Raw genomic sequence first — 21,635 nt, 5'->3', positions numbered from 1 at the left:
TTTATCCTTGACCACTACTTTACACCTCTTATCCCGGGCTAGCACCAGCATTTTTCTTAAATATTTCTCTCTCTGTATTTGACTATTTTGAAAATATCCCACGTCTACCATGAAAATTAGTTCCATGAAGCGGAAAACTCATTAAAAGTAACGTTAATACTTAAGTGCAATTTTATATTGTTTATTGTTGGTGGAGGTTGACACCAAAATCATTAAGAAACCGAAAAACAAAAGATTAAAAAATGGAGGGCATGGATCGGTAATATGTTATAGTCAGTAACCTGAAATTCAAAATTCAAAAACAAAGTTTTTCTTTCGCAGTATTTAATCCTTGAAAATATTTAATTATTTAACGTCCTTCCTTAATAACTAATAAAATGTCATCCGTAATGATTTGCGATGGATTACATATTATGATGCTGGAAATATTCGTGGACAAGGTATGATGATGATTGCAAATAGAAAGAGGTCCGGTAATTAATTTTTTTATTGTATTTCCAACCCAAATGATTCTAAAAAATTGTGGTCTGGTCACTCAAATTTGATACGTTTATCAGCTATCTATTCCGGATGCTCATATATATGACGACGTGGCTCGCCGTAAAATAACGATAATGGTCCAAATGTTGGATAATAATTGGATTGAGTTGCTGTCACAGCACCAAAGTTATCGTCAACATAACAGTTTAAATGGCGAAGATCATTTTCATGGTGGTAAATCCGTTGTTTTCGCACTGTCCGAGGGCTGCCTAAATGATGGTACATCAAATGCCAGCATAAAAATTCACGCGATGAAGGAAATTTCAAAAAACTTTGATGTGGATCCCTGCTATGTTGCCGCAGCCACTTACATTGACATCCACTCACTTTTTAAGGGAATTATCAAAGAATTACGTGAGAGAAAAAATATGAATTATTTCATCTTCTTCCACGAAAGAGAACCTATTGCAAAGTAAGGAACAATTAATTCTCCCCGTTTCCATTTATTTCTCGTCTATAATTATCTCGATGGTGCAACATATTGTCACTCATTCTCTAACATTAACGAATTTCATTTTGATATTCCGAAAATTTTCCAGAAAATCTGCCATATTCTCAATTGAAAAAAAATTACTGAATTTCGATAATCAATATGTCTATTGTAGATCCTTACCAATTCAATTTCCAAGCCGTTCTCATTATCCTTAAATTTTAATTCCTTTCTTTACATGTGTCCAAAGATCTATGAAAGGCACCTTTCCCTTAGCCAATGAATCGAACCTATCACAATCGGGATCGATGCACGCCTACATTCGTCTAAGTTATTTTGGAAAATCAATTATTACCGAGTTTGACAGATCTCCAACGGGTCAATTCCATGTATCCGAAGAGAAGTCTGAAAGTATCCCTTATCACTGTCTCGAATTAACTCATGAAGAAGCAGAGAATGGCTGTTGGAGTAAAAATGAATTACTTCCCCTGTTGAGTTCGCGAGGTGCCGTTTGTGAATGTGCCCATTCTGAAGGGGATAAGCGCACTTTTATGAAATTGACAGGGAGTCCTGAAGAAGTATCCGAATTTTCACGAAAAGGTGTCGTCGAAGAGAGAGGATTTGCTCTAGACGAAGCTGTGCCGACTGAGCGTGGAGATTTGAAAAAACAGGAAAGGGCGTTTGCGAGACCTGCAGCTCCTCCAGATGCAATAGAAGACCATTTCAAACGGTTTGAGAACGAAATAGAGAAGGAGAAAGTACCAATAATTGTGAACAATAAACTCAATGATCATTTTAACGGGACAGGTGATGGGGTATTACGAGATCGACCTGAAACCTACCCGAGAAAATCAAGAAAGCGAGGAAAGGGATTAGCTAGCGACGATGGGGAGGATGGAAATAGTAAGGATCATAAGCGCCTGAAGATGACTAATAAGTCCAGGAATGGATGGGACGATCCGAAATCTGGTCAGGACGAGGAAGAGGAGAAGGCCGGGGAGAAGGCAGGGGAGAAGGCAGGGGAGAAGGCAGGGGAGAAGGCAGGGGAGAAGGCAGGAGAGAAGGCAGGAGAGAAGGCAGGGGAGAAGAGAAGAGGTTTAGATAATGAAGTGAAGAGTGATGGTGGTGAGCTGAATAAAGTTGGAACTAAGACAGCTGGGGGATTGGAGATCGACGATATGAGAAAACGCCAGGACCTCAAGAGGAACGCTAGGGGCATTGTGACCATTGGATTGCCAGAGAAGAACATAGAGTGTGCTAAGGAGTGTTCGGAAATCTCCACATCCACTCCTATGTGTCCGGTGAAATCAAGAATGCACTCAAAGTATTTTTGTCTTGCTGATTGTCAGATTACCTGTCCTGTAGTGGTGTGGAATTGTCAAAATTGTTGATTAAAGTTGAATTAAAATGTGTTGGTCTTTGGGGGTTTCTCCGAATCAGAATTTACATTTTAAACTGTTTATCAAAAATTAATTTACAGTTGGATTGAATAGGTCTTTGTACGATTTGTATTTCTCTTATTCTCGTGCTTCCACTTGAAATGGAAAACATTTTTATGGATGAAAATTGTGAGGAGTTTGGGGTATGATGTGTATGCTCTGGTTTCTGAATGTATGCAGAGGTGCACGAGTGGGACCATTGATAATGTGAGTCAGTGCATTAAATAAAGGAGAATAAAATAACATTCACACGTTTGAATTATTATAAATATCATTTATTTATAATTTTGATTGCATGAGGCAGATAAGATTTAATTATAGAATTATCGGTTGGCCTTCGAGCCCTAAAAACGAGTATAAAATTATCACAGTGAGGCAATTTGTTGAGGTGTTTGGAGTGTGAATGAATTAACCGAAATGTTCAGTAACTCAAAATCCAAAAAAATAATAATTATATGGAAAAGCGAAGATGGGTGTGGAGGCATCTTATCATCGAATTGTTTTTTCTCACAATTTTGTTGTATATCTTCATCAACTGGTCCAGCGTACGTAACTTCTCTTGGAGTACCTTGACCTCATCTGGGTACCTGTCCAGCTTATGTTTCACATTGGTGATCTTCCCATCTACTTCAGGTAGGTCTTCAGCTCTAGCGATAAGTGCAATCGAAATAAACACCGATTCCACTTTAGCCAGTCGATCGATCAGTTTTTCCATTTTTCATTTACAAACAAATCAATTTCTAATCATTTTCCCCGGCCTTTGGATACGCGAAAGAAGACAATGACAGCGTAATCAGGGATTACCAAAAAAAATAGTTTGAGTAGAAAAGATAAGATTTGCCATTTTAACAGTCGACTTGGAAGAGAACATAATATTAGTTTTGAAATTGACGTAACTCCCTCTTCTCCTAGTTGTCGAACACATCAGCACCATTCACTCGTCCCTCTCTCTGTCGCTATCTCTCTCCCTTTCTTTCTTTTACCCGATTTCTTTCAACCCCTCCTCCAGGTTTCGACAAGAGTCTTTATAAATCCATGAATAGCACTAAGACGGCGTTAAAATTTTCGAACAGTTCTCCGTCGACGTTAAACGAAGTACCAGTATTTCAGAGATAATATTTTCCAATTTTGTTATCATTAAACAATTTTTTACATTATATATATTATCAGTGTGGAGATATTTTGAGGTTTTGACATTTAATTCTAACAAATATAGCACGGTAAGGTCATATTGTTCATAATTTTATGAATACAACTAAAATTTATGCATGAAGAAAGGTTTAAAAATTGTGCCACAAGATATTGATAATTTCAATAATCAATTCCGTACGAGATATCCTTCATTGAGCTGTCCTGCCACAGATTTTTACTGCCTCGAGGATTCATGAAAGTTTTTTCTTCAATAAGACATCTTGGAAGACAAATTTACTTTATTTATTTTGAGTTCCCAATCGTTTGATTGATTTGAAATTTGCAAGATTGAATTGAATCTTATTGAGAAGACTATCTATGACATTAATTAAAAAAGTAATTATGAAATTAATTATTAAAAAAAATTGGCCGATAAAATCACTCACAAAACAATTCCCTATGTTTTTCCAACATTTCCCCAATTTTTATTCATTTTCTTTTCCAACTTGAGCCGCGCCTCTGTGTATGTGTGTGTGATCGACTTACTCTGGTTACGATTAAGAAAAATGTATGTCCGAATCGATTGACCTGGTCAACATGTATTTCTTTTGATACGGTACAGGCAGAGTTCGCAGTTAATTGCGATGTTAATTTCGTGTTGCAACTGTCTTTCAAATTAACCGTATGGGGTCTTAGGGGGGTCTCATGGGGACCTTCGGAAAGAGTTCTGGGATTTCTGCGGGTCTTATGAGATTTTATCGGGGTCGTACGGGGAATTTATGGGGATGTTGCAGGCGTGGCATGAGTTTTATGGGGATTTTATGGTGATCACTGATTTAATGAAAGTTTATCTTGTTTTTCCAGCTAATAAGCAATCTCCATTCAGAAGGACATTGCTAATGCATTGGCAAGACGAGGTAACCATTCATAAAAACAAACGCACCTGCCCACTTGTTTCTCTCTGCTTTTTCCTGATTATAGTATTAATCTCGAATACATAAATTAATTACGCCTCTTATTTAATCATTATCAGAGTGATAATTAATTTAACACGAGTATGAAAGCGAAATTTCAGGGTTTTCACGCGAGACTAGCGATTCTGCACTTGTCCATCGTTCTTCATACGCATTCACATGTACCATGAATGGTCTCGCATATGAATATTACTGAAAGACCAGATTCGCAGAAAAATATGCACATGCGAGATGGAGATCTCCAGTGTGTAAACCGACGTTAGCATATGAAAGGTGTGAAACCTGTGTTTTCACCTGTCAATTAATTAAAATTTTTTGAACTTTACCCTTCCGGCATAACTTACTCATTAGATGAATTTCGAAATTCTTTTGGAATATTTTCATATCATTCTTTCATATTTTTTAACAAACATTTTTAAGCTGAGAACGAGCATTTTCTCTCATTCAGGCGTGAATTTGTCGATTATCACACCCACCCTCACACGGAGAGAAAAATTCTTGAAAAATCGTAATTATCGTAATTATATGGTAATTTTTGTCAGTCGATTCAACCAAAAATTGAGGAATTACGGAAAAAATACGTCATTTTTCTTGAATAATTCTCTCCTCGAATAGTCACTTAAGTCATTTCCTTTACTATTGAATCATCGAGTACAGGAAGTTGTCCTTAAATTAATTAATGGGGATATAAAATTTATGGGAATTAGCTTAACACTATCTACACCTACAAATCATTAGATAATCAATGTATAGTAAATGAGTTAATTCAAATTCTATTCTCATGTATTCCGAGATTGTTTGCTGACGATGAACTCGCTTTCAGATAGAGTCCAACTCTCTTCCGTTTCCTGCTACTTTATGACTTGAACCTCCACAACTATTATTATTTCATCAATCGTCTTATTGCACCGTCCAATGAAGTCAACTGCTATCATTATGTAATAAAAACATTTCACTCAATGCTATGTGTTCCACTGAGTAAATTGATCTCTCGGCTATCGATCTGTTCCGTTAATAGAGTAAATTGAAGAAGGAAGAGTGAAAACTCATATCTTGAAAGATAATTGCTGTGATAGAATCGCGGAAATATTACGCGTCTTTGACAGCATTAGATGCTGTGATTAGATGACATGATGACAATATAGTCGGGGAAAATCGGCTCGATTGCAGTATCCTATACATCGTTCACTAGCTATTTGCTCAGTTAAGAGCTCTTTCTAATAATTGTTACCAAGATTTTTTAAATGATAAAATTATTAGACTTAAAGATAAATCAAAATCTGGTTATTTTTTTTTATGGGATGATATCTTCAAAAATGTTGAGGATTGTATTTTTCAATTGCATTGCTCACGATTGATTCAGAATCTTTCATATAAAAAAATAAAACAAATTGAGAAATAGCTTTTTCAACACATCTGCATGGAAAATTCATACTTTCTCTGATGAGCGGGTGAAAAGTCGCTCTTTTGGGTGGAAAATTAATACTTTCCGTCATTACTACACGGACAGAAAAATATGATATGTTTATCATTAACCAATGACAATTAGTTACCGAAAAATTGGTGTGGGGCACAGTAAAAAATAAAGAAAGGTCCAATTAAATAAACTGACCTGGAGCAATTTCTAGCTATTTTTCATTTAATTTCAAATTTTGTAGTGCAGTTTAGTACATTTTACGAAGCCGCGTGTCATTAATTGTAACATTTATTGCAAAATTTACGGTATTGATAAGAATTTTTATGTGTGAGTAAAACTGATTCCAGTAGTTTAGCAAGTCGCACCTCGACTCTACTGCCCGGTACAGTAATTTCCCACAGACTTTGCTCTCCGCGTAATAACTTTCCACCCTAGGGCATGAGGTACTCCCTTCCCTCTTGCCCTCCGGACAAAAAAATACGAACTTTCCTATGCAGAAGTGTTGAACAATAGCATTCGCACCTGAAACGGGAAAACCTGACTTTCCGCCCTTGATACACAATACATTATATATATGTATATATCTTGATAATTCGACAGACACAAAGAAACTGGTAAATAAGTATTCTAATTACATAAGGGATGTTGGTCGATTTGATCGTTATGATCTCGGTTGCTAATAGCCCCCTGGTTCAGTGATACACCAGGGTTCCCTGCATGCATAAGTAATATAACAAGATTTATTATTGCAATAATTTTGAAACTATTTACGCTTAATATTGGCTAATTGAGTGCACCATTACTCGGTACAGCGTAGATACATAGCATGTGTTTAACGCAACTGAGTGGATGGAGAGAGGAGTAGAGAAAGTGACAACAACCCCGCAGCTCATGAAGAGAGACTGGGAGCACGAAGGCAGGTGCGTTGTTGATCGTGTCCCAAGACGACAGAGATTGAGTTTACAAGTGATCGAGCAGTGGGATTTTTTAAATCCTAAGTAATGTAAACCGGATTCAATTGGCCAAGTCTCTGTACACAGCCAATCCGATCCATTACATAGATTAAAATATGATTTATTACTTATTTGAATACTCCTTTCGATACCAATTATATTAAATTATATGCTGTGATATTTTTATTGATATTAACTTCCCTAGACCGCAGGCATTTTTTCGGTACCAGAAAAAGACGGAAAAATTACGCTTTTAAACGCACACCGTGAAGAAATGAAAAAGCAAAAATTATGTCAAAATGAAGATTCAACGAATCGCTTGTAAAGTGACGAGCGATGTCAAATAATGTATTGATTTATTGACAACAGGTCTCAATGGTAGTTGGCTTCCAGAAAACAATCCCATCATTTGCAACGTTAAGTGCTTTGTCACGTACGGTTTTACTACATAATCGACGGTAACACAAAAAAATAAACTCAACAATTGTCGACTGCCTGCAATTTACAGTCATTAAATTCCTGTGACACACTTCCAATCAAGAATTTTTCACTTGATTGCTCCTTTGACACGGCTTTGACATGACAGAGGTGGGCAGCAAATTGTCATCACTAGTTGATTGATGCAAATGAGAGACACTTCGATTTCGAGGGATTATGTCCTGATAAAATCACTGTGTCACTCTTGTGCGAAATCACATAAACGTGATGGTTGATGAGAAACATTTTGACAACTTGTCAAACAGATATACAAAACATTTTTGCGGAAATAGGCGACAATATTTTGGAGGCCCTTAAAACGTGATGGTGTGTCGAAAAATCGATTAGCGATTTCCTGGGGGATGACAATAGGTTCCTGTCATCGGGAGGGTCGAAATAGGAGAGGCCCAGGTAGGAAATGCCAATGTCCACGAAACGGGCCAGGTCTGGCACGAGACTGGCTTGCCAGATCTGGGCCACCAAGCTTGGCCCGAGGCATGGCCAGACCGGCAAAGAGCATGGCTTGCCAGGCTTGGGTCACTAAGCTTGGCCCGTGGTATGGCCAGACTGGCAAAGAGCACGGTTTGCCGGGCTTGGGCAACCACGCTTGACCCGAGGTATGGCCAGACTGGTAAAGAGCATGGCTTGCCAGGCTTGGGTCACCAAGCTTGCCCCGAGACATGGCCAGGCAGACAAGGGGCATGGTTTGCCAGGCTTGGGTCCCATATGGAACAGCATTCCAAAAATTGAATTCTCATGGGGAATGTTCCTTCACTAAATTTTTCGTCCTTTGATTCTCCTTCTTCCGAAGGTACCATTATTTCTTCTGAACATACTATTTCAGGGGAAAATATGCGTGGATATCACCGTATACCACACATTCTATGACAACAGCCCGTAAGATGGCGTGTTGAGTAGTCTGATTGTGGCAGTAGACATGAGTGTCGTGTGCGGCAATTTATTATTTTAATATTACTCTTTTACTATTGTAATATGTCTCAGAGTTCATATTCACGGGTTAAAAAATACAGACATTTTCATCAACTGAAGAAAAAAGAATCTGTAAACGTAGAAGGCGCTAAAGAAAAAACTCCGGATTACAGTGAACGCAATAATGCCGATGAGGAAGAGGTTAGTTTGCCAACAGCCAATGAAATAACTATCCGTAGTGGATCTATTGTGGATCAAATTAGTGGAGATGTCGATGTTCGACATCTCGATGATAATGCTAGTGCTTGTGGTGATAGTTGGTCGGGTGGTGATGGTGATTGTGGCTCGTATAAGCATCTTAATGATTGCATCAGTGAATCCAATAGCAGCGTTGGAGACAGGGATGAACCAATTCTTGGGGGTTTATAGTTGATAATACTTCATTTTTCCGGGATAAATGGAATTGTAAAATCACTGTGTTAATATGACTCCATTAGTTCATTTTCGTAATTGTATTAGTTGTGATATTCTTGATAAAAGGTACGATTAATAGGAAAAGTTTATATTATCAATATATTTTTATCGCGAGGCGTTTCATTGGGCAGAATATATATTAATATATGAATATTGTTTAGTATTCGGCTGTCATTGAAGTATTAATTATATTTATTATATTTCTCCTGGCGAGGTCGGAAATCCAGAAGATGGAAATAACAATTGGAAAATGTGATGTATCTTAGCATAATAAAGTATTTTCTATGTCATTTCCTCATAAGTTAGATCACGGGAATAAATATCCGTTGTTGGTTCAGGGATTAAATATTATGTCCAAAAGTTTAAAGGGAAAAATAATAAGTGGATTTTTAATTTTTAAGAAAAATTCTAATGAAAGTAATTTCAGCCATTGAGAGCTGTTTTCAGTATTTGGTGATTCAAGTCAAATAATATTTATAAGGTTGAAGTTTCACAATCGGACTGCGTCCATATTCCCCAAAGATTTCAAATTTAAGGGTTGAAATTAATTAGTTATATGTAATCCTATCCAAGACTTTTTTATATTTCTAAGTTTGTTTGAAAGAGTGAATATAATAAGCAATATTATATAGAACTAGCACACAATCAATGCAACTAAATATCATTCTGTGTTCCGGAGTTGCAGATGGAGAAGACATTATTGTAAAAAAAGGACGTCTTTCCGAGATGAAAAAATAATTCTTATCAGGATAATTCGTATCAGCAATTGTCTATGGATATAAGAATTAATTCTTATCATCCATAGCGGAATAAATTATCCATAATATTGCTATTATAATGACTGTTTTCATGCTTGAATTGAAGCACGATAATTTATCAATTCTAAACTACTAATTTAAAAAATAACATTGGTGCGTTATTTTGTTGGATATTTTGTTAATACAATCTTCGAATTCTGAAGACTGACTGCTAATATTATTAGATTGTAAGAGAGAGTTTATTAAGACTTAATATGGTATGTCGTATTAAATTTCGGATTCAAATGATCTACGTAGATTATTTATTTTAAAAGCGGATGAAAATAATCCACAAAAGATTTTTCTACAATTTATACCTGCAATCATTTTTTTGAGTTTTCATATTCTGTTCGCGGAAAAATCTCATAGTTGTGATTATCTTTCATGAAAATTGGAGATACAAACACTGCATATCTTTAACTGTTCAACCAAAATCGGATGAAAACATGTACTATGTCGATAGGAGGAAAAAAGTTTTTGATTGGCTGAGTTTTTTTGTCAATAGATTTAATAAATTTAAATATAAGTTTTGTCACATAATAAAACTGTTTTCTGTATAATGTTGAAGGTAATAAATACATGTCTGCTTATCAGATATACCGTTCATATATTTATTGGTGATTCTGAACCCAATACAGGCAACGGTTGGAGCCTGGCCACAGCTCTGGTCGTAAATCTGGGCCAATTTCGGGCCGAATGGTCAGCCCAGAATGCGGCCAAAGTTCGGCAATAGGTCTGGGCCAATTTCGGGCCGAATGGTAAGCCCAGAGTGCGGCCAAAGTTCGGCAACAGGCCTGGGCCAATTTCGGGCCGAATGGTAAGCCCAGAGTGCGGCCAAAGTACGGCGACCGAAGTCTGGCCAAAGTTCGGTCCCAGGCCTGGCCCCGTGTTATCATCCCAGGGTCTAGCCAAGTTCGGCGCGAGTTTGGCTGGAGCCCGGGTGCCGAGCTACGGCAGCTCGGCGGCCGTGCTTGTACCAAGGTTGGCCCATTCGTTTTTTCCTACCTGGGGGGCTTTCCTTCTGCTGTATCTTCGTTCCTCCTGCTCAGGTTCCAATCCGAATGTGGGATATTCTGATGTCTGTATAACGTCAGTAATGTTTTTCTTCCGATTATAAATTTGATATGGATAATGCTCAGTTTAATGGACCCAAATTACACGGTATTAGACTAGTGCAGAAGTAGTAAACATGTCAGACGGATTTTCTTTCGTGCATTCAATATCTCCTGCAACTGTCAATATTCTATGGACACCCTATTATTAAGATATTATCATTGGAGCGGAAAATACTCTCACTCGGAGTTCCTATCAGCCTTTATCGATGATGAATCCTTCATTAATTTACAATCAGGCTCCTTTCTATTCGTACATCCAAAAGAAATTAAATTCATTTATCATTTTGACATTTCAATCTGCAGTGACCTGATAAACTAGAAATATATTAATTTCTCCTACGATCACTCATCGATAATTGGAGCTATGCAAAGTGCAGTTATCCTATTTTCTCCATTCACTACAAAAGTAATTACAATAAAATATTTTCGCGGAAATACGCAGTGAAAAATTCTTGAAAAATTACGTGCCTGTTCCGCAATCTGCCAGTTAAAATAATATTCGGTAAACATTACGGAATAATTACGAAAATTTCGGTCAACTTTCAGGAAAAAGTCCAAAACGTTCCAGAAAAAGTGGAGAACGTTCAGTGAACAAAAGGGTAACTTTTCCATCATTTTGACTGAATATTGTTTGGACTGGTCGATTATGCAACAGCGTAATTTATCAATAATATTTTCCTCCGTGCAAGCACGTGATCACTTTGTGTGTAAATACTTTGAATAATTTTTTATAAGTTTTACATTGAATTTTGCGAGGTTGGTGCACTATACATTAGACGAGTTTCTAACTGCTAGTGTGTAGATGCATTTGACTAATCATAGGGTAACGCGAAATTAGTATTACAGTAACTGGAAACTCTTTAATGCCTTAAGGGTAATGACTGCGACCGCAAAACTTTGTTTTTTTTTTCACCTCATTTTTTTCGATTTTTTCTCAGATGAATAGTTGAAATGTTGAACAAGTATTGAACGGTGTGTCTCAGTTTATGGGAAACTATCTAAGGGGTGAGGGTGAGAGGAGGGGGTTGGCATTTGCCGCCATCAAGTGAACGTAGGACGTGCCAATACCCAATAAACTCCAGCGAAGTTTGAATCCCCGTCTGCCTACGATAACAACATTTCGTTTACTGGTTTTTAGGCAACACTTCTCTACCCCCGTTAGTTTCCCTAAGACACCGGATCTCGTTGAAACGAGAGTACCTGAACGACAAATTGTAGGAATTTTACTTTTTCTTTTCGTTATTTATTTGCCACGCTCCTTGCTACAGATGAGTGTTAGTCCGGCTATCGTTACAAACAAATCTCAGTACAATAATTACGTACGATTACGTATTATCACCAAATTCATGGGCATTGCCCGAGTCAGACGATCCCAAAAATAATAAATATCTAAAAGTATCTACGATGTAGGTTCAACGAACTGTGCAAAATTATGTTGTTATTTTCTTAAGTCATTAATAGTCATTAATAGTCATTAATAGTTTTTCCGAGTCGATAAGAAAATTTGATTAGACGGCGTAGGAATTTTTCTCAAGGTTGGAGTTTACACCGAAATTGCAAGGCAGCACAATAATGTTTATCGGAATCGCACTACAAAATTATCAGATTTTTCTCTCTGCGTACCAGGTGGTCCACGAGGACGAAGGAATGAGGACGATTACCCTCCTAATCCTCACTAGAGAACTGCTACCCCCTTTATTTATATTTTTGTTGGAATGGGGAGAGGACTAGTCTAGTTCCCGGTCGTACGACCTAATTACAACTCATTACAACATTCTCCGGGTCTTCGGTGTGGGCTAAGCATTTGGGGGATTCCTCATGTTCAAATTAAAAAATAAATGACATGTTCCGGCCACGTTTGCGTCAGGAAATAATTAACCTCATTATGGGGTGGTCCAATGCAAAGGAGATCTTATTCCATTTTCTTTGGTGCAACCAACCACTTGTGGGATTAGCCAGCGGGGCGCATCTTCCTCCCGGCGAATAGTCTCACATTCTCCTGCCATCGCTGCAAGTCTTTTCCTGCCTTCTGCGGGGTACCGGTTCTCCACAAATTAATAAGCCGTAAATTCTAGTTTCCCCACCAAATATGAAGCCCGATGGCCGTCGGTGATGGACTTTCGACAGAATAATATTTGATATTCATTCAAATATTTGGGAATTAATTAATAATTGAACAAAGTTTATAATAAACTCCATGACCCAGCTCCGAGGGGGAATACTACTGGACCCATATTTCCGTGCAGCGTAGGTCCAGTTCCCGGACAATAAATGGCAGAAAGGTTTTCTATAAATCATGTGCTAAAATAACAATGAAAAATTCAAGAGAACTAATACAGTAAAATTCAGGGAATCAAGATTAAATAAAAAATTACGAATCGTCAAACGGAGAATAAATTTATGGGACAATAATCAGAGAAAACCTATTTTTATGACAGCAAAGGGACTGGAGAAGAGAAACATTGGAGATCATTCCACTGAAAACGATTCGCCCGGTCTAGTCTAGTAGTTAAACCGACACGATATGAGTATAAATGATTAATTTCCCCGGAACAAGTTTGCGATTTTCCTGCCAATTGATAACGCCATTATCTTCGTTATTAGAAAGAACAGCCTAATAATTATGATTACATCAACTAAAACTTGATCGACATAGTTGTCTGGAGACATTTTTCAAACTTTGCTGCAATAACCAATTACTCGAATGTCCTGAATTTGCTATGTCCACCTATACTCCCTTCTTATACCTCCAATCCCGGTATATGGTGAACTAAAAAAAATTTGCCACCTCGCCTGCACCTTTCTCCACAAAAACAGTTCGGATATATATGGAAAAGTGCAACAGGGTTAACGAATAAGTATCCACTTATGAAATAGACATAAAACCAACGGCATTCGGTCGTTGACATTCCACCATCGTAACAAATAACCGCATGTTACGACACATCCAAACAAAATAAACGGACAATGTTGATAGGTTTTATTTTTGCATATGATTTATAGAAATCCTTTTAGCCATTTATTGTCCGTTTTACATCTGCGATCGTTTAACATTTTCATTTTTAAATTCTTTACATTCATAATATTCTTTGTGAACAGGAAATAAAACGTAAAAGGGTTTACGAAACTTGTGCTAATTAGTAATGAATTACCACTGGCGAGAAATTATTTAAAAAATTGACAAGTTCTAAGTATTCGACGAAGATGATGTCCATTCATCCTCCTAGATCACCAAGATTTTCACACCAACGTATTATGAAAACATTACCAACACTCGACATGGGATTATTTTCAACTCACTTAATATTTGCTCATATGCGCAAATAAGGCCATGAGTATCAAATTTGTTACGAGAGTGGGGTTTTACAAATGTATTAACGAAGCTAAATAAGCGCTTTCTCCAACAGCTATGGAACTTCTATCAATAGGTGAATAGATTCGTGTTGACGTATGAACAAGACAGATCGGGTTGTCAGGAATGGTGGTCATTGAGCAATGGTTGCACACCTCAAAATCCAAGTCTCCGGGGAGAGTATATTTTTGTAATGAATTTTTCAGAGCGTCGACAATATTCATTATCAGTTGATCAATCTAGTTGAATGGTTTGCGAAAGTTAAGTACCGTCTTGCGAAGTATCAAAAGTCACTTAAGAAATATTTGACGCAACCAATGATTGAGTCAGGAGATACAATTTGGCTAATGGTGCAGTGAAACTGCAGTGTTGCATTTTTCATAACTAACGAACGGTACATCATTCATTAATTCAGTGAATTTTCAAACTAGTTTACCATAATTTTGCAATTGCAATGGACATGTAGAATTAAGAGAATGTAGTAACGAAGTTTGCTCGATGAGAATTCGCTCCACGAGAGACAAATTCGGGGGTAAATAGGGAGATAATTATGGGGTGAAATTTGGATGTGGCAAGAAGGGCTGAAAGCTCCATAATAAATCAGCCAATCAATTTTGAATATTTAAATTCAACCTTACAGTACATCCCCGGAGGGAAATGGTTCATTAAAAATGGCGGGAAGATCCCGTAATTTCTAAGGGAGCAGAAAATTCGGTTAAAAACTCGGAAATGTAACGGGTAGAAATTTCTGGTATTTTCACCCCGTCCGGCTTTCTTTCTACTGCTGATTGAAACAAAAAGAGAAACTTGAAAATTTCATCGGAATTTGTTGTTAAACATCCGTTGCGTTAGCTTCATTAAACATGTAATGAGGATTAAACGAGCTGCGCATGCATTAACATCAAAATAATCAATTACTTCCTGATAATTTTTATAGTTAAAATTATAGATTTTGCAAGTGAAAAGTGGCTTTCCCATGTTCCATCATATGTTTTATGCAAATAGATAATAAAACGTACAGATTATCATTTTCATAAGACTGGCCGATAAATCACTCAGGGTTCCGAGGGTGGGAGGAAGGTTAACGATTTAAATGGATTTTCTCATCTGAACCCGGGCGCGGTTTCAACGATTTTGCATGAAATTTCCCGGTGATCGGGTGGTACCAGAAATTCATGTGTTATTGCCGATGAATGTTATTGATAAATTAAATTTTAATTTAAGGCGATGAATAGAGCTCGGCAACACCTGCAGTTGCGAGAAAAAAATATTCAATTTGATTCATTCATTTCAGTGTTACACGCAGACACGTGAGGACATGATCTGCAAATTGCACTTTGGGACTTATTAGGTAACAGTAGGCCGATATAACTCGAGAAATAAAAAACTTCACTTCGATCGCTAACAATGCTTTCATTCCGAGGCAAAAACTGTAATGAATAAAATATTTGAAAGGTCCTACTTTATTTTTGTTTGCAGACTATGCATACTGCGACTATGTGGGAGTTTGAGGAGCCAAAACCGGATAAGGAACCGAAAGAAATAGCTTCAGAGCCGACTCCGTTACCCTCTCTAGCTCATGTCAAACAGCCGCTCATATGGAGAAACATAATTGGTATCGCCGTGCTGCATATTCTCGCGGTTTATTTATTGGCAACAAATTGGTCGATAGCCACAATGTGGACATGGATTTTCAGTAAGTTAATTAAAATCATTATTAGATTCTTATTCTGGGAAAATCAATTTTTCCTGGCAGATAGTTCATTCCAATCCTCATTCATTATATTCCTCCCAAGTGGATTTAATATTTTCGCGAAATCTCATCGAATATCAGCGGAAATCTTTTTTTGTAAAGAATTCCATACTTTATCTGTTTCATTGTATCAAATCCGATGACAATTTTCCATTATTGGTTGTTCCTTAGGTCCAATTTATGGATTCTCGGCTGGTTTAGGAATCACAGCCGGAGCTCACCGCCTCTGGGCGCACAGAAGTTACTCGGCAAAATTACCTTTGAGAATATTCCTGGCGTGTTTATACTGCGCAGCAGGTCAGGTTAGTTTTTTCATTATTTTACTCCTAAAAAATGCTCGAAGTTGTAGTAATTATTTTAATAAAAGTGTAAATGGGCTCTGTAAGCACTGAGCATTGCCTTGTATTGATGGTGGATTATCTTTAAAGTCTATTTAGCTTGATTATCAACGAATCTGTTATCAGTTATATGCCTAGACTTTGATAGTAATAAATAATTCGAAATGATGATGTATTTTATATTTTGATGACTGTCTTCACCCATAAATGAATTATTTCTGTACCGAGATTGCGAATCTATTTTTTGTATTCCAGACACACCTAAGTAAATGGATTCGTGACCACAGGACCCACCACAGATTTACGGAAACCCCAGCCGACCCTCACGATGCCAACCGAGGATTCTTTTTCTCCCACGTTGGCTGGCTCATGATGAAGAGACATCCGGCCGTCATAGAATATGGACGTAAAATTGACATGAGCGATATTCGAGCTGATCCTGTTATCCAGTTCTTTGATAAGTAATTGTTCATTCACATTCTGGATAAATTAGTTAATTAACAAAGAAGCCAGTGAGTGTTTTCCTCCCATTTTTATGCAATTTATATATATGACAGAGAGCTCATAATGAAGGGAGACTGATTTTTTAAAATACTCTCAGTTTTACGCACGAAGACGTTTGCACGACTGGGGTAGTCAGTCTCTGGAGAAATCCGCAATTACTTGCGAATTAATTTCACACCCCTTTCTCACCCATCGTATGTCCACCTCAACTCTCACTATCCGATAAAAGCAATACCACCTCAGCTGACACTCAGAAGTTGGTCAAAATCCCTTTGCGGATTACGGATAACATTTTACTGAATCTAATTCTGTGGATAATCAATATCATTCTTAACGAAAAAAAATGTTACAAAACTCAATGACGAATGAAAAGACTGCAGTTTAAGAATATAATTGAAGACTAATAGCCACTGGGCAGTACAGACATGCGGCGAACAAAAATCGACCAAATATTTAATAATATTACCTTCTTATTTGCGCAGGTACTACGCTCCTATCATGATATGGTTGGCCTTCATTATGCCGGCTCTAATACCTGTGTACGTCTGGAAAGAGACCTGGAGTATTAGTATATACGCAGTGATAATTCGCTATGTATGGCTGCTCAATGCAACATTTTCTGTTAATAGTTTCGCTCACATGTGGGGCAATCGACCATACAATAGGTACGTTACCTTAAAACTCGATCGGCCTGTTGCAAAATAAAATATGTTGAATTATGGTAGATATGCAATTTCTACGACCTATCAAATAGTTTTTATGAGAGGGTTGAAACAAACAAAAAATTCTCGGGGCACAGCGCTGCATTTCAATGCTGTGGTCTAAGCACTCTCGTAGAATATAATATTTATAGTTTTTTCCCACCCGACTATCTGATAAAATTTGTTCCTTTATTACAGCAAAGTTAAACCCACCGAAAACCCAATAGTATCTGTATTCACGTTGGGTGAAGGTTGGCACAATTATCATCACGTGTTTCCTTGGGATTACAAGGCATCGGAATTGGGTGCTTATTCTTTGAATGGATCTTGTGCATTCATCGAAACAATGGCGAAATGGGGACTCGCGTACAACCTGAGAACACCGAGAAGAGAAACTATTGAGAAGCAGTACCTGATGAAAGGTGATGGAACGGCTAGTCTGTGGGGAAATGAATATAATCATCATTAACTGCGAGTTTGTCTCCTTACGATCAACTAAACACATGTAGGCTGCATCACACGTTCACTCTGTGAACACCTGAATTTTTGTGATTTGTTACGTTACAAGTTAAATGATTTAATTTACCCGCTCCTTTCTGGGAAAATCTGGGGATGAATAAAGTTTTCCGTCAAGTTATTTCCTCCTATGTTTTTCAGGTACTAGTGTATTAGTCAAGTTCCACGCGCCTTAGCCTATATTGTTCAAATATTTTTTAATTTTTATCGCCTGAATAACGACTCCATGATCTTACCATCTCTCCATTAACTCAGCTTGCAATATTCTTCGAGCGAAATCGTTTTCCGGCCGGAACAAATAAAACGGACTCTCGTCAGTCTGACCAGCACGTTATGAGTTCAAATGATTCGATTTTTACCTGGTCAGATGGATGACAAATTGCTCTTAACTCTGTCAGCGGAGAAATGAAAGGCTCGTCAGCATCTTTCTTGACTCTTCATCACTGAGGGAAATAAAATGAAGACAGGATCGTGTTCTGTAATCGTAGGCTGAGTTAGTACTATTTTCACGAGGATAGGTATTCGAACAAGCGCAGGCTCAAAGGTATTTTTCCGAAGATGAAAGCTTCGACAAGATGGAAATTATAAGCCTTACCTTCGGCTCGTCCTGTAACCTCATGGTAACAAAAAAAAACCCTCAATCTAATGCCACAATGTTCTACTTCGTCGATTCCATTCTTCCCCTTGAAGAGGAAAACGATTCTAAACATATATCTCTGACTATTGAGTGGCGAAGAAGCAGGAAGCAATTAATAAAAGATAACTAAATATATCTACCCACGTAGTTACTCAAAAAGTCAATAAGAATTCGCAAAAAAGCTTTCGTTATCATAGAGATATCCTTAAATTCTTTTAGAATTTGTTGAGATTGTAGTGTACATATGTGGCTGAATTGACTGACAATTATGTAAGTTTTACTAATGTCAAAGAAACTATATTAAATAATATTGTTCTTTTGTTTACTACCTTGTAATACTAATGATAGTTGTATGCTCATGATCCTGAGAATTGTATAAATACACATATTTTAATAACTTCCATCGATGATATAAACGTACCAAACGATTGCTAATGCTCAGATGAATTCTCTCAACTGATATTACAAATAGTTTTAATAATAGTTATTGTCTTATATAAAAAACATAAAAATCTATGAAAATAATTGGTCTTCCATTGGTTCTTCAGCCCTTGTTATGATATACATGACTCCACAGCTTTCTTCACAGCGTCTCTTGCATAGGGAATATAAGATAGTGAATACCATGTCATTGCTAAGGACTGAATTATGATGAAAACAAGAGCGAGACCGGCCTTTTCCAACTAAAAATAAAAGCGTTACCGTAATGTTTGCGTCTCTATTGATTAACGTAACTTAAGAGAGAATTACTTACTCCAATTGCTGAGTACAAAGTCATTGCAATGGATACAAAAACAAGTACTGTCGCAATAATTCGAGTTGCTGCAAACATTTTCTTCAACTGATTGACGGGTCCCATGAGGAAACATGTGCTACAATAAATAAAACTTGACGTGATTAATTGAGCTTTCTCCTAATGAATGAAAATATCACCAAATATTTCCTTCTAGATTATCGGGATTTTGGCAATCAATTATTACGTGGCGACAAACGCTGCAGCAAAATTCTATTAGTGAGACTCGATCAATTTTACTGCACGAAAAGATTTAGAGTTTATTGAGAAGAGAATTTACCTTGCTAAGGAAACAATGTTTCCTAAAGTGTAAAATACGGCGAATACTTTAAGTCCCTTGTGCAGAAAAAGTGCAAACGATCCCAGGAAGGAAAGGAGTATTCCAACAACGAAACATATGGCGAAGCCTTTTATTCTTGTTGACCAACTAAGAGTTGTCTCGTTCATTACCTAATGTAAATAAATTAAGGTTAAGTCGATTTACCATCATAATACAGGAAATGTTGTTACACAAATTATCCATCACGATAGATTCGCGCGATTCTAGGAAAGTTAAGGGGATGTTGTGAATTTCTCCTCACAGATATGATTTGGTAAGTAATATTTGTCTTCTGCTACGTAAAGACAAAACTATAGAATTGCTATGAATGAAGAAATTCAACTATAATTCGCAGCATGCACTTCTTAAAATAGTTTTTGGAATATTCTTAACAATTACCAAAAACATTTCATGCCCAAATATCCTGCAGACTTCATTTACACGGTGCGATAAAATTTCGATCTTGCCATTCCGAGATATAAAACTACATGCCTTGATATATCTCCTTATGTATTCTCTAGCAAACTCTAGATTGTTAAGCGTTGATTAATCTGTTTTGAATGAATCAAAATCGAAAGCGAGTAAGGCGGCGGTCCTTAGGCAACTGTCGGAGGGTTAGATAGGAACGTTTTTCTAACGATTTTTTTCTGGATTCCAAAACTTACGATAAAATCCGTTTCACTCTAGCAGCATAAACAGATATAATTATCATCATGAGAATAAATTACAAAAATTAATTAATTTTTATTCGACCATCAATGTCGGATTGAAGAATATCTAGCTCGAGGTTTGATAACGACGTGAAGTATTGAGTTTATGATTCTTATTATTATTCGGTGTATCAAGAACAGAGTTGTGATTTACAAAAATTTAAAACGTCGAAGAATATCGTAATATTTTAAAACATTCCACAGGACTAATCATTTTTCAATTCGACAATAATATATTAGTGAAAAGAGTGGATAGTGGTATATTCCGATACATGTGCGGATGGGTGGTAATGAGTGGGAAAGTGTTGGCTCGAGGTGATACCGAGGACTGATAATCACACGAAATAAAACATTCGTCACACGTGTAGCCGGATTAGTTTTATAAGAAATATAATCACCTTTAAGATGAAACGGAACCCCTGTCCTGTTTCCTGCTCTAATTACAATTAAGTAATGGCCTTAATTAATGAATAACAATTGCAGGACAGCACCAAATGCTAACAAAATCAAAAAGACAGGGGCTCCAGTTCGTCTTAAGAAATATTTCTTCAAGTTTCCCATGAACTCATCTAGCCTAGAAATATTACACGGCCAGAACGATGAATCTCTGATTCGTAAAATTTTGATGTTCATCTCCATTAGAAGCGATAAACTATTAGCCCACCTGAGTCATAATGCCACTCTCCTCATCGCACTGCTCCTGTCCACTCAATGCTCTCCGGAGTTTATCCATACTGTCCCGACTCCAACAGCTTTCCCAGCTCGGTTGTTGAATCACCTGTCATATATATAATAATATTAATAACCTAATTTTTCCAACAAACTAATAACAGTCTCAAGTAAAACCACGAAAAACCAGAGAGTAAATCGAAAGACATTGAGTAAATCGATTTTCGAGTCTGATAAGTTGCGAAAAAAATCACTGAAAATTTTTAACTCAAGTGGAAGACCAATTCGACAATCATTGAAGTCGAATAATAATTGAAAACCAATTGACCTGTTCACTTCACTATTCCTTTGCATCGACTAATTCTGAATTCAAATACGTCAGAACTCGTAGAATACCGACAGCTGGACGATGACGACAGGCATTTATTTGACACTCTAACGTGGGTTTTAACGAGTGATTCAATATAGGGAGGATAATGATTCGCTGATAATGGATTATACTAATTTCAGCGGTGAACGTAAACATATAGAATGTAGTTTTAGAGGTTAGGGGTATCAACTTTCAATGACAAAACCAGATAAAACAACTGATTTTCGGAGAGACCATCAGCGCTTATGAAGGAACGTTCACCTCTGAATTTCGTAGAGGTGGCGTGCGAACTAAAT

General features: G+C 37.1%; 3 protein-coding genes across 5 annotated transcripts; 2 read left to right on the top strand and 1 right to left on the bottom strand.

The window, feature by feature from the left end:
* The first annotated feature begins 252 nt into the window (after nt 1-252).
* LOC135162213 (uncharacterized) lies at nt 253-2,639 on the top strand. The gene is made up of 3 exons (XM_064120424.1): nt 253-440; nt 558-952; nt 1,221-2,639. The coding sequence occupies exons 1-3, from the start codon at nt 378-380 to the stop codon at nt 2,359-2,361; spliced, it is 1,599 nt and encodes a 532-aa protein (XP_063976494.1). The 5' UTR covers nt 253-377; the 3' UTR covers nt 2,362-2,639.
* An 821-nt stretch (nt 2,640-3,460) lies between these two features.
* Nucleotides 3,461-17,962, top strand: LOC135162773 (acyl-CoA Delta-9 desaturase-like). Of its 2 annotated transcripts, XM_064121601.1 has the most exons (7): nt 3,467-3,629; nt 15,324-15,380; nt 15,509-15,725; nt 15,954-16,084; nt 16,376-16,581; nt 17,107-17,289; nt 17,524-17,962. In XM_064121601.1, the coding sequence occupies exons 3-7, from the start codon at nt 15,512-15,514 to the stop codon at nt 17,792-17,794; spliced, it is 1,005 nt and encodes a 334-aa protein (XP_063977671.1). In that variant the 5' UTR covers nt 3,467-3,629; nt 15,324-15,380; nt 15,509-15,511; the 3' UTR covers nt 17,795-17,962. The 2 variants fall into 2 exon arrangements, with proteins under 2 accessions (XP_063977669.1, XP_063977671.1); XM_064121599.1 differs by lacking the exon at nt 15,324-15,380 and having other exon boundaries at nt 3,461-3,629.
* Nucleotides 17,963-18,744: 782 nt separating this feature from the next.
* LOC135162777 (vesicle transport protein SFT2A) lies at nt 18,745-21,570 on the bottom strand. Of its 2 annotated transcripts, XM_064121611.1 has the most exons (6): nt 21,298-21,570; nt 20,965-21,078; nt 20,256-20,273; nt 19,552-19,721; nt 19,233-19,350; nt 18,745-19,161 (listed from the first exon to the last, which is right to left on the bottom strand). In XM_064121611.1, the coding sequence occupies exons 2-6, from the start codon at nt 21,031-21,033 to the stop codon at nt 19,033-19,035; spliced, it is 504 nt and encodes a 167-aa protein (XP_063977681.1). In that variant the 5' UTR covers nt 21,034-21,078; nt 21,298-21,570; the 3' UTR covers nt 18,745-19,032. The 2 variants fall into 2 exon arrangements, with proteins under 2 accessions (XP_063977681.1, XP_063977682.1); XM_064121612.1 differs by lacking the exon at nt 20,256-20,273 and having other exon boundaries at nt 18,780-19,161; nt 21,298-21,559.
* Nucleotides 21,571-21,635: the final 65 nt, after the last annotated feature.

This window comes from Diachasmimorpha longicaudata, chromosome 5 (genome assembly GCF_034640455.1).
Source record: "Diachasmimorpha longicaudata isolate KC_UGA_2023 chromosome 5, iyDiaLong2, whole genome shotgun sequence".
NCBI lineage: Eukaryota > Metazoa > Arthropoda > Insecta > Hymenoptera > Braconidae > Diachasmimorpha > Diachasmimorpha longicaudata.
The sequence above is the reverse complement of the archived record's forward strand: the minus strand, read 5'-3'. Positions and strand labels throughout refer to the sequence as shown.

Excerpts from the sequence above, each read along its gene's own strand:
- LOC135162213 (XM_064120424.1), top strand. The coding sequence starts at position 378 with ATGTCATCCGTAATGATTTGCGATGGATTACATATTATGATGCTGGAA. Across the intron at positions 441-557 it reads TGGAAATATTCGTGGACAAG|CTATCTATTCCGGATGCTCA; the intron begins GTATGATGATGA and ends TACGTTTATCAG. Across the intron at positions 953-1,220 it reads GAAAGAGAACCTATTGCAAA|ATCTATGAAAGGCACCTTTC; the intron begins GTAAGGAACAAT and ends ATGTGTCCAAAG.
- LOC135162773 (XM_064121599.1), top strand. The coding sequence starts at position 15,512 with ATGCATACTGCGACTATGTGGGAGTTTGAGGAGCCAAAACCGGATAAG. Across the intron at positions 16,085-16,375 it reads TATACTGCGCAGCAGGTCAG|ACACACCTAAGTAAATGGAT; the intron begins GTTAGTTTTTTC and ends TTTGTATTCCAG. Across the intron at positions 16,582-17,106 it reads GTTATCCAGTTCTTTGATAA|GTACTACGCTCCTATCATGA; the intron begins GTAATTGTTCAT and ends TTATTTGCGCAG.
- LOC135162777 (XM_064121611.1), bottom strand. The coding sequence starts at position 21,033 with ATGGATAAACTCCGGAGAGCATTGAGTGGACAGGAGCAGTGCGATGAG. Across the intron at positions 19,351-19,551 it reads AACATTGTTTCCTTAGCAAG|CACATGTTTCCTCATGGGAC; the intron begins GTAAATTCTCTT and ends TATTTATTGTAG. Across the intron at positions 19,162-19,232 it reads CTTTGTACTCAGCAATTGGA|TTGGAAAAGGCCGGTCTCGC; the intron begins GTAAGTAATTCT and ends TTTTATTTTTAG.